The sequence below is a fragment of the Triturus cristatus genome, chromosome 7 (assembly GCF_964204655.1).
Source record: "Triturus cristatus chromosome 7, aTriCri1.1, whole genome shotgun sequence".
Classification (NCBI taxonomy): Eukaryota; Metazoa; Chordata; class Amphibia; order Caudata; family Salamandridae; genus Triturus; species Triturus cristatus.
This window is the reverse complement of record NC_140590.1, coordinates 1,879,880,257-1,879,894,850: the sequence shown is the minus strand read 5'-3', so window position 1 is coordinate 1,879,894,850 and position 14,594 is coordinate 1,879,880,257. Positions and strand designations below refer to the sequence as shown.

The window sequence follows — 14,594 nt, the reverse complement described above, 5'->3', positions numbered from 1 at the left end:
CGTTAATTCTAGACAGTAACCGTACTGGATAATGTCCCTGACCCACCTGTCTGTGGTGATGGACTTCCAGACTGACAGGAACTGTTGGAGTCTCCCCCCGACAGGTGTTATGTGGTCGGGGGGGAGGGAGAAGGCGTCACTGTTTGTTTTTGGGGGAGGACCTGGTGTTGCCGTAACCACGTCCTCTGCCTTTGGTGCTGGACCCACGATATCCACCTCTATTGTTTTTATCATAGGTACTTTGCGTACCCCCTTTATTGTACTGCTGCTGGGATCCCTGACCTCTAGCTGCTCCTCTATTCCCGGGGCGACGAAAGGAGCCGCTCCGAAACTGCTGCGACTGCAGAGCCCCCATTGATTTTGCAGTTTCAGTGTCTTTTTTAATTTTTTCGAGGGTAGTGTCAACCTCGGGCCAAATAAAAAGTCTGGGTAGACCGGTTGATTTAAGATATTGTTTTGAATTTCAGGTTTGAAGCCTGAGATTCTCAACCATGCGTGCCTCCTCAACATTACGCTGGTGATCGCCCTTGCTGCAGTGTCGGCTGCATCTAGTGCGCATTTGATGGACGCATTTGTAAGGAGTTGGCCCTCTCTGATAAGGAGCTCCGCTGCCTCTTTGTAGTCATCTGGCAAATGTTGGAGTAGTGATTCTAGTGTGTCATAGTGTGACCTATCATAACGGGCCAGGAGCGCCTGGGTGTTGGCAATGCGCCAGATGTTTGCGGCTTGCGCTGCTATCCGTTTGCCTGATGTCTCCAGCACTTTGGACTCCTTGTCGGGGGGAGGAGCATCACCCGTTGTTTGTGAATGTGCTTGTTTGCGAGCATTAGAAACAACCATGGAGTCCAATGGTAACTGACCCTTAATGTACATAGGGTCTCCGGGTGCTGGCTTGTATTTTTTTTCGATTCTGGGGTTTAACACCCGTGCCCTTGTTGTTTCCTTAAAAATGTCTTTTGCAGGTTTCAGAACCCCCTTCAACATTGGCAGAGTTTTGACGGTTTTCTCAGAGGAGGCGAACGTGTCCACTAAGAAATCTTCCTTTACAGTGTCAGAATGGAGTTCCACTCCATGATGGGCAGCAGCCCGTTCTATGAGGGCATTAAAGGCAGCAGTGTCCTCGGTGGGAGATGTCTTTATATTATAAAGCTGCGTGTCGGGAGCATCTGGTGCGTTACCCTGGTCGGTGGGGTCTCCCCATGCCTGATCTGGGTCTTGCATGTGATCATCAGGATCGATATCCACTGGGTAAGTGGTATCATCCCCTATATAGTCCTCTCCGGCGTCTTCCTCCGAATGCGTAGGAGAAAAAGACGGTGGGTCCTGAAGGTAGGGTTGAAAGGTTTCGTGAAGCACTGGTGTGGAACCTGCTGGCAGCTTTTGTTTCAAAGGAATCTTGTATGAGTCCAATCCCTTCTCTCGTGTGATCTTCCGCTTGCGGAGCAGCAGCCTACCAGTGTCGGCGTCGATAAAGTGTGCCTGTGAAGGCTCGATATCTAATTTGTCCAGCACATAGTGTCTGTGTTTGGTGGACACGTGTCCGAATTTCGAACATTTTCGGTGCCTTGGGCGGCGGTAATCCAAATGTGATGTGCGCCGGCGCCGAGTGTGCTTTTGCGGCCTTGTGCGTTTCGGGACCCGACGGAGGTTCGAGGGTTGCCTGGTCCCTGATGCGTTGCAACGACGCTGAGACCTGTTGCAAGGTGAACGCAGATGGTGCTTTGGAACCGATAGGCACCTTGGAGGCAGGTGTGGAAGCGGTATCCGATGTTTTCCCAGTCTTTGGGTCGTCGATCCGAAGGTGGGTATCGACGCTTTTTGGAGCCGGTGATTTGCTAGGCGCCGCACCCTTCGATGTCGACGCCGACGGATCGACCACCTTGACCTTGGTGGGTGGGGCCGTAATCTTCGGTGCCATAGGCTGAGGCGCCTTGTGGGGACCGAGGGCCTTCTTCTTTGGCTCGGTGCCGGAAGCCGTCTTGGTGAGCTCGGCACCGAAATCTCTTTTGGTGTGTTCGGTGACCCGCGCCGGCGCCGAAGGAGTGGAGGGCTTCGAGGCCTTCGACCCGATCGCAACCGCTTTCACTTTCGGTTTTGATGTAACCGGTGCGACGGATGGTTTCGGTTTCACTGAATGAAATCCGGTCGTCTTCGATAATAATGGCTCCTGTGAAATGTTCGAGGCCGGGCTTTGAGGCGGGGCCGAAGAACTGTGTGACTGATCTTGGGTAAGGCCCGCAGGCGATCCCTCGACCTGAGCCTTATGACGACTTTGTCTCTCGGCCTCCGTAACGACGGGTTGGCCTAGCTCTTCGCTAGAGCTATCTTCCTCGGCCCCAAGGGCCTCATCGTAGTCTCCTACCTCGCCAACGACGTCTGCGTTCTCGAAGATCACCTCATCATCGTCTTCCGATCGGGATTCACGTTCGGAAGCATGGCTGGAGTCTATGTCTTCTACGCTCTCGGCTTCCTCATCCTCGGTGCTGAAGATGTTGGCCGGGGCAGGCGCCGATTGCTGTGCCTCCAATCTCGCTGCCCGTCCATTCCGCAGAGTCTTCTTCGAGCGGAACCGGGCGCAGGCCATGCATTTCGACTCATCATGATCTGGTGAGAGACATTTGTTGCACACCGGATGGACATCGACCTGTGGGTATTCCGCATGGCATAAAGGACATCTCTTGAAAGGAGTCCTCGATTCCATTGTCGAGCGGTGATCGATGTTCGGACCGAAGCGGATCCGAAAAGCGTGAAGAAGTTACTAAAAACACAAAAGAAACTGGTCGATACCGAACGCGAACAATACAGACGAAACTAAAGGCCTTTTGGCCTTAAACTAAAGTTTCCGAACTTGAGCTAAGATAGGCACATCCGAACCCAATGGCGGAAAAAAACAATCTAAGGATGGAGAGGATGCCCATGCGCACTGTAGTCCAGGGGAGGAGCCACCTATCTCGTGATACTTCGAAGACTCTTCCAGGACAACAATGTGCAATCATCCGGACCCAACACTAGGCGGCGATCTATGCACAGATATGAATTCAGCAGCCCACATGCCTCGAACAGTGTGGTCTTCTGAAAGTGCAAAGCAGCAACCGTAGTGTGTGGTCTAGTGAAAGTGCAAAGCAGCAACCAGAGTGTCTGGTATTTGAAAGTGCAAAGCAGCAACAGGAGTGTGTGGAATTCTGAAAGTGCAAAGAAGCAACCGGAGAGTGTGTATTCTGAAAGTGCAAAGCAGCAACTGGAGTGTGTGGTCTTCTGAAAGTGCAAAGAAGCAACCGGTGAGTGTGGTATTCTGAAAGTTCAAAGCAGCAACCAGAGTGTGTGGTATTCTGAAAGTGCAAAGCAGCAACCGGGGAGTGTGGTCTTCAGAAAGTGCAAGGAAGCAACCAGAGTGTGTGGGGTCTTTTGAAAGTGCAAAGCAACAACTGGGGTGTGTGGTCTTCTGAAAGAGCAAAGCAGCAACCGGGGTGTGGGGTCTTCTGAATGTGCAAAGCAGCAACCGGAGAGTGTGGTATTCTGAAAGTGCAAAGAAACAACCGGAGTGTGCGGTCTTCTGAAAGTGCAAAGCAGCAACCGGAGTGTCTGGTATTTGAAAGTGCAAAGCAGCAACCGGAGTGTGTGGTATTCTGAAAGTACAAAGAAGCAACCGAAGAGTGTGGTCTTCTGAAAGTGCAAAGAAGCAACCGGAGTGTGTGGTCTTCTGAACGTGCAAAGCAGCAACCGGAGTGTGTGGTATTCTGAAAGTGCAAAGAAGCAACCGGAGAGTGTGGTCTTCTGAAAGTGCAAAGAAGCAACCGGTGAGTGTGGTCTTCTGAAAGTGCAAAGCAGCAACCGGAGAGAGTGGTCTTCTGAACGTGCAGCTTCTAATTGTAAATTGTTCCACGATGTGAAAGTGGCTTCATGCCCAAGTACTAAAATGATGTTTGTGGTCAAATCTCAGCCAGCTTTGGTTGTAAGGACTATGCTACTTACCCTCTAGGTATCCGTTTGCGGCATGTAGTGCTGTAGATTCCCATGCTTAGCATACCTCTGCCATCTAGTGTTGAGTCCGGATGAGTGCAAGTTGCGTACTGAGTCACAAGGTAAAGTGACTCCTCTCAGTGATCATGCGCAGGAGCATCGGTCCTTTGTTAGATTGTTTTCCCGCTGATGGCTGAGAAGGACTTAAAGTAAGTGTCAGTAAAGAGATGTCGGTGCAAGTAAGATAATGTAAATGAACTGCAAAGACCAGAGGGGACTGGGGAGGAGGGCGGGCACATGTGAATCTACAGCACTACATGCCACAAACAGATGCTTACAGGGTAAGTAACGTAATCCGTTCGAGGCATGTGTGGCTGTAGATACACATGCTGGGCATAGGCTGTAAAGTAGTCCTTCGCATAATAGCTGTGTCTAACCTGTAGGTGTTACAGTTGTTTAAAAGAGGGTACGTGGCACTGCCTGACCAACACTGGGTTGTTGACGTGCTAAAACATCCATACAATAATGTTAGTGAAAGTGTGTGGTATAGATCACGTAGCTGCTTTGCAAATATCAGCTATTGGAATATTGACCAGGAAAGCCACGGAAGCTCCTATCTTACGAGCAGAGGGTGCCCATGGTGGTGTGGGCAGTGTTTAGTCATACAGAACTGTTTAGTTTTGTCAATATAATACACAAGAGCTATTCTGACATTCAGTGTATGAAGGGCCCTTTCTACAACTGAATCTGGTTATGGAACAGTAAGAAGTTCAACTGATTGATTAAGGTGAAAAGATGAAACCACCTTTGGAAGAAATGCTGGGTTTGTTCTAAAAACCACCCTATCTCCGTGTAGTTGGAAGAAAGGTTCCTCCAAGGTTGAAGCCTGGAGCTCACTGATCTAAGTGGCCCTAGTGAGGTTGTGGCCCCTAGAATTGTAGGGAGCATGTGTGCAGTGATTCCAACGGTGGACCCATAGGTCTAGTAAGTACAATATTGAGATTCCAGGTAGGTGCGGGTGGGCTCTGGGTGGAATTCCATGAACGCCTTAATAACTGGCACTTTGAACAAAGATAGTTGTTTCCTTTTGCAGTAGGCAGGAATTGCAGAGCAATGTAGGTGCATGGATGTATAGGCAAGGCCAGAGTTCTGTAAAGGAAGAAGGTAACAGACGTTTTGTACAGTTGTGTCAAGTGGATTCATGTTATTGTTATGACTTTAAAAAACAAACGGTTTCCATTTATCTGCATAACACGCTCTCGTTGTTGGTCTACGAGCTTCCTTAAGAATAGTCCGACATTCAGAAGGGAAGATTTAAATAACTAAATTCTATGACATCAGGAGCAAAATCGCAAGGTTGAGCACCTTTGGGCTTGGGTGTCGTATTTCTCCATGGTTCGGAGTGAGAAGATCTGGGTGGAGAGGAAGCTTCACGTGGGGAACTACTGATAGTTGCAGTAGCGTGGTGCTAGTGAGCCCAAGTGGGTGCTAGCTGGACGAGGGTGAGAGACGTTTGCCTGAGCCTCCGAACCACAAATGGAAGAAGAGGGAGAGGTGGAAAAGCATAGGCAAATATCCCTGACCAGTTCATCCATCGAGCATTACCCTTGGGCTAAGGGTGTAGTAACCTGGACCCGAAGTTTGGGCATTTAGCATTTTCTGCAGCTGCAAAGAGGTCTATCTTTGGAAACCCCACCTGTGGAAGTATTCAGAGAATGACTTGAGGGTGGAGTTTCCATTTGTGGACTTGTTGCCGCATCGAGTTGAGGAGGTCGGCAGTCTGGTTGTCGTTTCCAGAAAGGTGTTCCCCTGGTAGGTGAATGTTGTGACGTATTGCCTAACGCCAAATCGTCTGAGATAGGCGTGACAACTGTGGAGAGTGTGCCTCCATCACCTACAAATAAATAAAGTTTTATACATTTTATCACAGCCTGGGCACTGACCCTTATTGGTGATTACTAGGATCTAACTGTACAGGCATCCAAACCACCTTTTGGAGGATACCTCAACTGCTCGCCCTTACTAGCATTGGGCAGCCGTGGGAATACCACAGGTGTCTCGACTGTCCAGGGGGCAGTGATATCTGCTGAATTAGAAAGTGACCGAGCACTGCTGGTGCTGCTCGGTATCTTGTCTGCCACCGGACCCAGAGGAGAGGCATGCACAGGTGCACATGGTGATCGCGTGCCATAGTGAATGGGCCATGCACAGTTCAGGAAAACCCAAGAGAGAATCAAACTGTCAGAGACCCGAGAAGACGCTGAACACCAGCTGAGCTGGCTTTACGTTTCCTTGGGTCATATGCCATAGTTGTTCCTCTTCCTATTTAGAAGGACTGAGAGGCAGAAAAAAGGAGGGATACTAGAAACCAAAGAAACAGAACATAAGCAGAACTCTAACCAGTTATGTCCACCCGTCCCATACACGCCCTCCATGGACGTCCAAGACACAGACTTACTCTGTACTGAGGTCGAGCACAGATTCCATGGTGTCGAGACCTGCGGAAAGGAAGTTCATGATGTAACGTTTCATTCGGATGGATTCCAGCCACTCTGATATAGTCCGGTAAGGAATGCCGTCAGAACCACTGCAGCTTGGGAGGCGGAGAGTCACTCTTAAAAGACAAAATGGAAAAAAACATTAGCACTAAAACAATAAGATGCATGCATCATGCAACAGGGGGTGCAATAGCAACCCCAGTGACTACTGTTACTATCTTCTTCGTCCTTCATTCCTGCCATAGTTATGTCCTGCCTGAATTACCTTAGTGTTAAAGTGCCCTCCCTGCAAAGTCCCACGCACACCCCAAGGGCATAGAACAGCCCATCTGTCTCCTCTCCCCCCCTGCAAACTCCTACCCACTCTCCCAAGGGCCTAGAACAGCCCATCTGTCTCTTCCTCTCCCACCAAAGTACACCTGTCTCAATCTTCTCCCAGCAAAGTTCCACGCACACCCCCAAGGGCATAGAACAGCCCATCTGTCTCCTCTCCCCCCCTGCAAACTCCTGCCCACTCTCCCAAGGGCCTAGAACAGTCAGCTGTCTCTTCCTCTCCCACCAAAGTACACCTGTCTCAATCTTCTCCCAGCAAAGTTCCACGCACACCCCCAAGGGCCTAGAACAGTCCATCTGTCTCCTCTTCCCCCCTGCAAACTCCTGCCCACTCTCCCAAGGGCCTAGAACAGTCCAGCTGTCTCTTCCTCTCCCACCAAAGTCCACCTGTCTCAATCTTCTCCCAGCAAAGTTCCACGCACACCTCCAAGGGCCTAGAACAGTCCAGCTGTCTCTTCTTCTCCCACCTAAGTCCATCTGTCTCCTCTTCTTCCTTCAAAGTCCCACACACACTCCCAAGGGCCTAGCACAGTCCAGCTGTCTCTTCTTCTCCCACCTAAGTCCATCTGTCTCCTCTTCTTCCTTCAAAATCCCACACACACTCTTAAGGGTCTAGAACAGTCCATCTGTCTCCTCTTCCCCCTGTAAAGTCCCGCTGTTGCAAAGTCATCCTGTGCCCTGGGCACCCCCCAACTTTTTGCTGACTGATGGTAGTAACAGACTCTGACTGACCCTGGTCTCTGCCTAACCAGGCCCAGGGCCAGTGCTGAGCTGAAAGAAACACATTAGAATACAGTTAAAACACCTAACATACACTAGGGTACACAATGGTATGGTGGGGTACCCTGGTGATTGGTACGACCTACCCCATAAGCCCCTAGTACATAATAGGGCAGGGGATTGAAACTACCTAGAAGTCTCCAGTACCCTGGGGCATGGCAGTTTAGAGGCCAGCAGATTTTTCTGCACTTGCATGTGCGCACTGCTGAAGCCTGAGGTCAGTTTAAAAGCAGCACCGGGTGCCAGGACTGCTTTAAAAACGTAAATGGTGCCTAAACTTGACTTTGGTGTTTGGGGCACTTAAAAATGGATAACCTACAATGTTTTGGCATATTAGGGACCCCCAGTGTCTCCCCTAGGTATCCCAGGGGTGGGGGGTCAGTTATATATAAGGTACACCCTTATAAAATGAGTTTTTATATGCCTGGGTAAAGTGAAATTTCACCTTTCACTCCCCACATTGTGGTAAAGTGCTGCTCAAATTCGTCTTTGACACTAGGAGCACTGGGGAAGAGGGATCTGCAATATTTCTATAGATTCAGGACCCCTAAAGTGTTCCCTAGTTGTCCCATGGGGTGGGGTTCCTGTAGAAATAAGACAAGTACTTCTAAAATATGTTTTTGTAAGTCCTGGTGCTGGAAAAATGTCCCAAGTCATTTTTCCCATTGCAAATCCCGTTACGTAGTTTAACATGGTAGGAAGTTATTGATTAATAACTCTTGAGAGGAGAGGGCTAGAAATGCTATTCAAAGACTTCCCAGAATTATAATATTAAATCCAACAATAATATATTGTTGAATTTCTCCTGAAGTGTACATAAAAGGAGTTATAAGACTTTCTTGTTTGTAAGTCCAAATTCATCCTTCCAGTGGCCTGCCCCAGATAAGTGGATTAGCCAGGCTGCCTTGTAGAGGTGATAAAGAGCCCCTGGGGTTAACCAGCTCTGATGGGAGGGCAGTGCTGTTCCATAGGAATGCCAGGCCGGGGGAGGGAGTCGTAGTAAACCATGGTCTTCAAAGAGGAGAGCAGAGACCAGTGTCATTTACGGTTCTGAACTTACCACCTCAGGCAGATGATAGGATTAAGGAAGTTATGAGCAGATGCAGGGGGGAGAGTCTAAGTAAATTAGCCATCCTAGGGGTGTGTTTAGCCAGCTCTTACCTCCTTGCTGGAAAATCAGCCATTATGAATTTGGAAGATTTGATGCACTGGGACAAAATAATGCCACACTCTACAGGATGTGGTCATAACTTTAAGGAGTTACCCTGCTCCCATTGGTCAGAAGTGACCTCCTGCTTGACCCAGAGAACTAGGAATAAGTATCTGAGAGGGGCAGAGCCCTGTAGATCTGCTGCTTGAAACTAAAGAGAATCAGAAGGGTCTGTCTGCGCTGCAGATTTTGAAGTGCATTTCCAAAGGTCAGGACTGAGTTTGTGTCTTTTTGCACCATTGGAAACTACAGACCTGTGGATCAAACCTGCTTCAAAAGGACTAAAGAGTGGACTCCCTGCAAGCTACAGGTTAAGAGAGCTCACCTGGACAACCCCACAAAGAATCCCCAGCCTGGAGTACCAGTGGATTTGTAAGGGTTTTGTTCAAGTGGATTGCGGAATTGAAGTCTCACACTTTCAAGGACCCTCTTGGAGATTCCAGAACGTTGGACTGTGTGTTGGAAACTTTGGGACCCGCAAGCAGAACTTCAGGACGGAGTTCTAACTGGACCCGCCTGCTGGAGAAGGCGGCACAAAAGAGTGGTGAGAAATTCTCCAGAACAATTTCTAAAGGTGTGTCCCTGCCAGAGAAAACGAAATGACTAAAAGGGCACTGTTGGTTTCTAAGCACTAGAAAGTGACTAATCTGTCAAAATTCATATCTCTGGTTTCCTACAGTGTTTTGTTTCGTTTTTGTGTCATTTAAAAGATGAAAATATTACCTATTTTTATAAATTGGTGTTGGATTTTTATTTTGTGTTGTGTCTTAATTATTTACTGAAATTGTGTTTTTGAATGCTTTACATACCTGTCTTTGAAGTTAAGCCTGTCTGCTAGCAGCCACGTTACCAAGGGTTGAGCATGGGAATAATTTTCTAAGACCTATGCTGAGTCCTATCATGTGTTAGTGGCCATATTGCCAGTGGCAGACCCACATTTGCCCCTACCAATAACCCACTTTCCAACACCCACACACTCTCCCAAGGGCCTAGAACAGTCCATCTGTTTCCTATTCCCCCTCTGCAAAGTCCCACACACACTCCCAGCTGTCTCCTCTTCTTCCTTCAAAGTCCCACGCACACTCTTAATGGTCTAGAACAGTCCAGCTGTCTCCTCTTCTTCCTTCACAGTCCCACACACACTCTTAAGGGTCTAGAACAGCCCATCTGTCTCCTCTTCTTCCTTCAAAGTCCCACGCACACTCTTAATGGTCTAGAACAGTCCAGCTGTCTCCTCTTCTTCCTTCACAGTCCCACACACACTCTTAAGGGTCTAGAACAGCCCATCTGTCTCCTCTTCTTCCTTCAAAGTCCCACACACACTCTTAAGGGTCTAGAACAGCCCATCTGTCTCCTCTTCTTCCTTCACAGTCCCACACACACTCTTAAGGGTCTAGAACAGCCCATCTGTCTCCTCTTCTTCCTTCAAAGTCCCACACACACTCTTAATGGTCTAGAACAGTCCAGCTGTCTCCTCTTCTTCCTTCACAGTCCCACACACACTCTTAAGGGTCTAGAACAGTCCAGCTATCTCCTCTTCTTCCTTCACAGTCCCACACACACTCTTAAGGGTCTAGAACAGCCCATCTGTCTCCTCTTCTTCCTTCAAAGTCCCACACACACTCTTAAGGGTCTAGAACAGCCCATCTGTCTCCTCTTCTTCCTTCATAGTCCCACACACACTCTTAAGGGTCTAGAACAGCCCATCTGTCTCTTCTTCTTCCTTCAAAGTCCCACACACACTCTTAAGGGTCTAGAACAGTCCATCTGTCTCCTCTTCTTCCTTCAAAGTCCCACACACACTCTTAAGGGTCCAGAACAGTCCAGGTGTCTCCTCTTCTTCCTTCAAAGTCCTACACACACTCTTAAGGGTCTAGAACAGTCCAGCTGTCTCCTCTTCTTCCTTCAAAGTCCCACACACTCTCTTAAGGGTCTAGAACAGCCCATCTGTCTCCTCTTCTTCCTTCAAAGTCCCCCACACTCTTAAGGGTCTAGAACAGTCCAGATGTCTCCTCTTCTTCCTTCAAAGTCCCACGCACACTCTTAAGGGTCTAGAACAGTCCAGGTGTCTCCTCTTCTTCCTTCAAAGTCCCGCACACACTCTTAAAGGTCTAGAATAGCCCATCTGTCTCTTCTTCTTCCTTCAAAGTCCCACACACACTCTTAAGGGTCTAGAACAGTCCATCTGTCTCCTCTTCTTCCTTCAAAGTCCCACACACTCTCTTAAGGGTCTAGAACAGCCCATCTGTCTCCTCTTCTTCCTTCAAAGTCCCCCCACACTCTTAATGGTCTAGAACAGTCCAGCGGTCTCCTCGTCTTCCTTCAAAGTCCCACACACTCTCTTATGGGTCTAGAACAGCCCATCTGTCTCCTCTTCTTCCTTCAAAGTCCCCCCACACTCTTAATGGTCTAGAACAGTCCAGCTGTCTCCTCTTCTTCCTTCAAAGTCCCACACACACTCTTAAGGGTCTAGAACAGTCCAGGTGTCTCCTCTTCTTCCTTCAAAGTCCCCCCACACTCTTAATGGTCTAGAACAGCCCATCTGTCTCCTCTTCTTCCTTCAAAGTCCCCCCACACTCTTAATGGTCTAGAACAGTCCAGCTGTCTCCTCTTCTTCCTTCAAAGTCCCACATACTCTCTTATGGGTCTAGAACAGCCCATCTGTCTCCTCTTCTTCCTTCAAAGTCCCACACACACTCTTAAGGGTCTAGAACAGTCCAGGTGTCTCCTCTTCTTCCTTCAAAGTCCCACACACACTCTTAAGGGTCTAGAACAGTACAGCGGTCTCCTCTTCTTCCTTCAAAGTCCCACACACACTCTTAAGGGTCTAGAACAGTCCAGCTGTCTCCTCTTCTTCCTTCAAAGTCCCACGCACACTCTTAAGGGTCTAGAACAGTCCAGCTGTCTCCTCTTCTTCCTTCAAAGTCCCACACACACTCTTAAGGGTCTAGAACAGTCCATCTGTCTCTTCTTTTTCCTTCAAAGTCCCACACACACTCTTAAGGGTCTAGAACAGTCCAGCTGTCTCCTCTTCTTCCTTCAAAGTCCCACGCACACTCTTAAGGGTCTAGAACAGTCCAGCTGTCTCCTCTTCTTCCTTCAAAGTCCCCCCACACTCTTAATGGTCTAGAACAGTCCAGCTGTCTCCTCTTCTTCCTTCAAAGTCCCACACACTCTCTTATGGGTCTAGAACAGCCCATCTGTCTCCTCTTCTTCCTTCAAAGTCCCCCCACACTCTTAATGGTCTAGAACAGTCCAGCTGTCTCCTCTTCTTCCTTCAAAGTCCCACACACTCTCTTATGGGTCTAGAACAGCCCATCTGTCTCCTCTTCTTCCTTCAAAGTCCCACGCACACTCTTAAGGGTCTAGAACAGTCCATCTGTCTCTTCTTCTTCCTTCAAAGTCCCACACACACTCTTAAGGGTCTAGAACAGTCCAGCTGTCTCCTCTTCTTCCTTCAAAGTCCCACGCACACTCTTAAGGGTCTAGAACAGTCCAGCTGTCTCCTCTTCTTCCTTCAAAGTCCCCCCACACTCTTAAGGGTCTAGAACAGTCCATCTGTCTCCTCTTCTTCCTTCAAAGTCCCACGCACACTCTTAATGGTCTAGAACAGTCCAGCTGTCTCCTCTTCTTCCTTCACAGTCCCACACACACTCTTAAGGGTCTAGAACAGCCCATCTGTCTCCTCTTCTTCCTTCAAAGTCCCACAAACACTCTTAAGGGTCTAGAACAGCCCATCTGTCTCCTCTTCTTCCTTCACAGTCCCACACACACTCTTAAGGGTCTAGAACAGCCCATCTGTCTCCTCTTCTTCCTTCAAAGTCCCACACACACTCTTAATGGTCTAGAACAGTCCAGCTGTCTCCTCTTCTTCCTTCACAGTCCCACACACACTCTTAAGGGTCTAGAACAGTCCAGCTATCTCCTCTTCTTCCTTCACAGTCCCACACACACTCTTAAGGGTCTAGAACAGCCCATCTGTCTCCTCTTCTTCCTTCAAAGTCCCACGCACACTCTTAATGGTCTAGAACAGCCCATCTGTCTCCTCTTCTTCCTTCAAAGTCCCACACACACTCTTAATGGTCTAGAACAGTCCAGCTGTCTCCTCTTCTTCCTTCACAGTCCCACACACACTCTTAAGGGTCTAGAACAGCCCATCTGTCTCCTCTTCTTCCTTCAAAGTCCCACACACACTCTTAAGGGTCTAGAACAGTCCAGGTGTCTCCTCTTCTTCCTTCAAAGTCCCCCCACACTCTTAAGGGTCTAGAACAGTCCATCTGTCTCCTCTTCTTCCTTCAAAGTCCCACGCACACTCTTAATGGTCTAGAACAGTCCAGCTGTCTCCTCTTCTTCCTTCACAGTCCCACACACACTCTTAAGGGTCTAGAACAGCCCATCTGTCTCCTCTTCTTCCTTCAAAGTCCCACACACACTCTTAAGGGTCTAGAACAGTCCAGCTATCTCCTCTTCTTCCTTCACAGTCCCACACACACTCTTAAGGGTCTAGAACAGCCCATCTGTCTCCTCTTCTTCCTTCAAAGTCCCACACACACTCTTAAGGGTCTAGAACAGCCCATCTGTCTCCTCTTCTTCCTTCATAGTCCCACACACACTCTTAAGGGTCTAGAACAGCCCATCTGTCTCTTCTTCTTCCTTCAAAGTCCCACACACACTCTTAAGGGTCTAGAACAGTCCAGGTGTCTCCTCTTCTTCCTTCAAAGTCCCCCCACACTCTTAAGGGTCTAGAACAGTCCATCTGTCTCCTCTTCTTCCTTCAAAGTCCCACGCACACTCTTAATGGTCTAGAACAGTCCAGCTGTCTCCTCTTCTTCCTTCACAGTCCCACACACACTCTTAAGGGTCTAGAACAGCCCATCTGTCTCCTCTTCTTCCTTCAAAGTCCCACACACACTCTTAAGGGTCTAGAACAGCCCATCTGTCTCCTCTTCTTCCTTCACAGTCCCACACACACTCTTAAGGGTCTAGAACAGCCCATCTGTCTCCTCTTCTTCCTTCAAAGTCCCACACACACTCTTAATGGTCTAGAACAGTCCAGCTGTCTCCTCTTCTTCCTTCACAGTCCCACACACACTCTTAAGGGTCTAGAACAGTCCAGCTATCTCCTCTTCTTCCTTCACAGTCCCACACACACTCTTAAGGGTCTAGAACAGCCCATCTGTCTCCTCTTCTTCCTTCAAAGTCCCACACACACTCTTAAGGGTCTAGAACAGCCCATCTGTCTCCTCTTCTTCCTTCATAGTCCCACACACACTCTTAAGGGTCTAGAACAGCCCATCTGTCTCTTCTTCTTCCTTCAAAGTCCCACACACACTCTTAAGGGTCTAGAACAGTCCATCTGTCTCCTCTTCTTCCTTCAAAGTCCCACACACACTCTTAAGGGTCCAGAACAGTCCAGGTGTCTCCTCTTCTTCCTTCAAAGTCCTACACACACTCTTAAGGGTCTAGAACAGTCCAGCTGTCTCCTCTTCTTCCTTCAAAGTCCCACACACTCTCTTAAGGGTCTAGAACAGCCCATCTGTCTCCTCTTCTTCCTTCAAAGTCCCCCACACTCTTAAGGGTCTAGAACAGTCCAGATGTCTCCTCTTCTTCCTTCAAAGTCCCACGCACACTCTTAAGGGTCTAGAACAGTCCAGGTGTCTCCTCTTCTTCCTTCAAAGTCCCGCACACACTCTTAAAGGTCTAGAATAGCCCATCTGTCTCTTCTTCTTCCTTCAAAGTCCCACACACACTCTTAAGGGTCTAGAACAGTCCATCTGTCTCCTCTTCTTCCTTCAAAGTCCCACACACTCTCT

At 48.7% G+C, this 14,594-nt stretch overlaps 1 protein-coding gene across 1 annotated transcript in view; it reads right to left on the bottom strand.

Annotated features, from left to right (window-relative positions):
* EPHA1 (EPH receptor A1) overlaps positions 1-14,594 on the bottom strand; it is a 271,028-nt gene that overhangs the window by 20,094 nt on the left and 236,340 nt on the right. Inside the window, exon 16 of the mRNA XM_085620345.1 lies at positions 6,419-6,574. Coding sequence (XP_085476471.1) covers positions 6,419-6,574 — 156 coding nt within the window. The remainder of the gene's footprint in view (positions 1-6,418; positions 6,575-14,594) is intronic.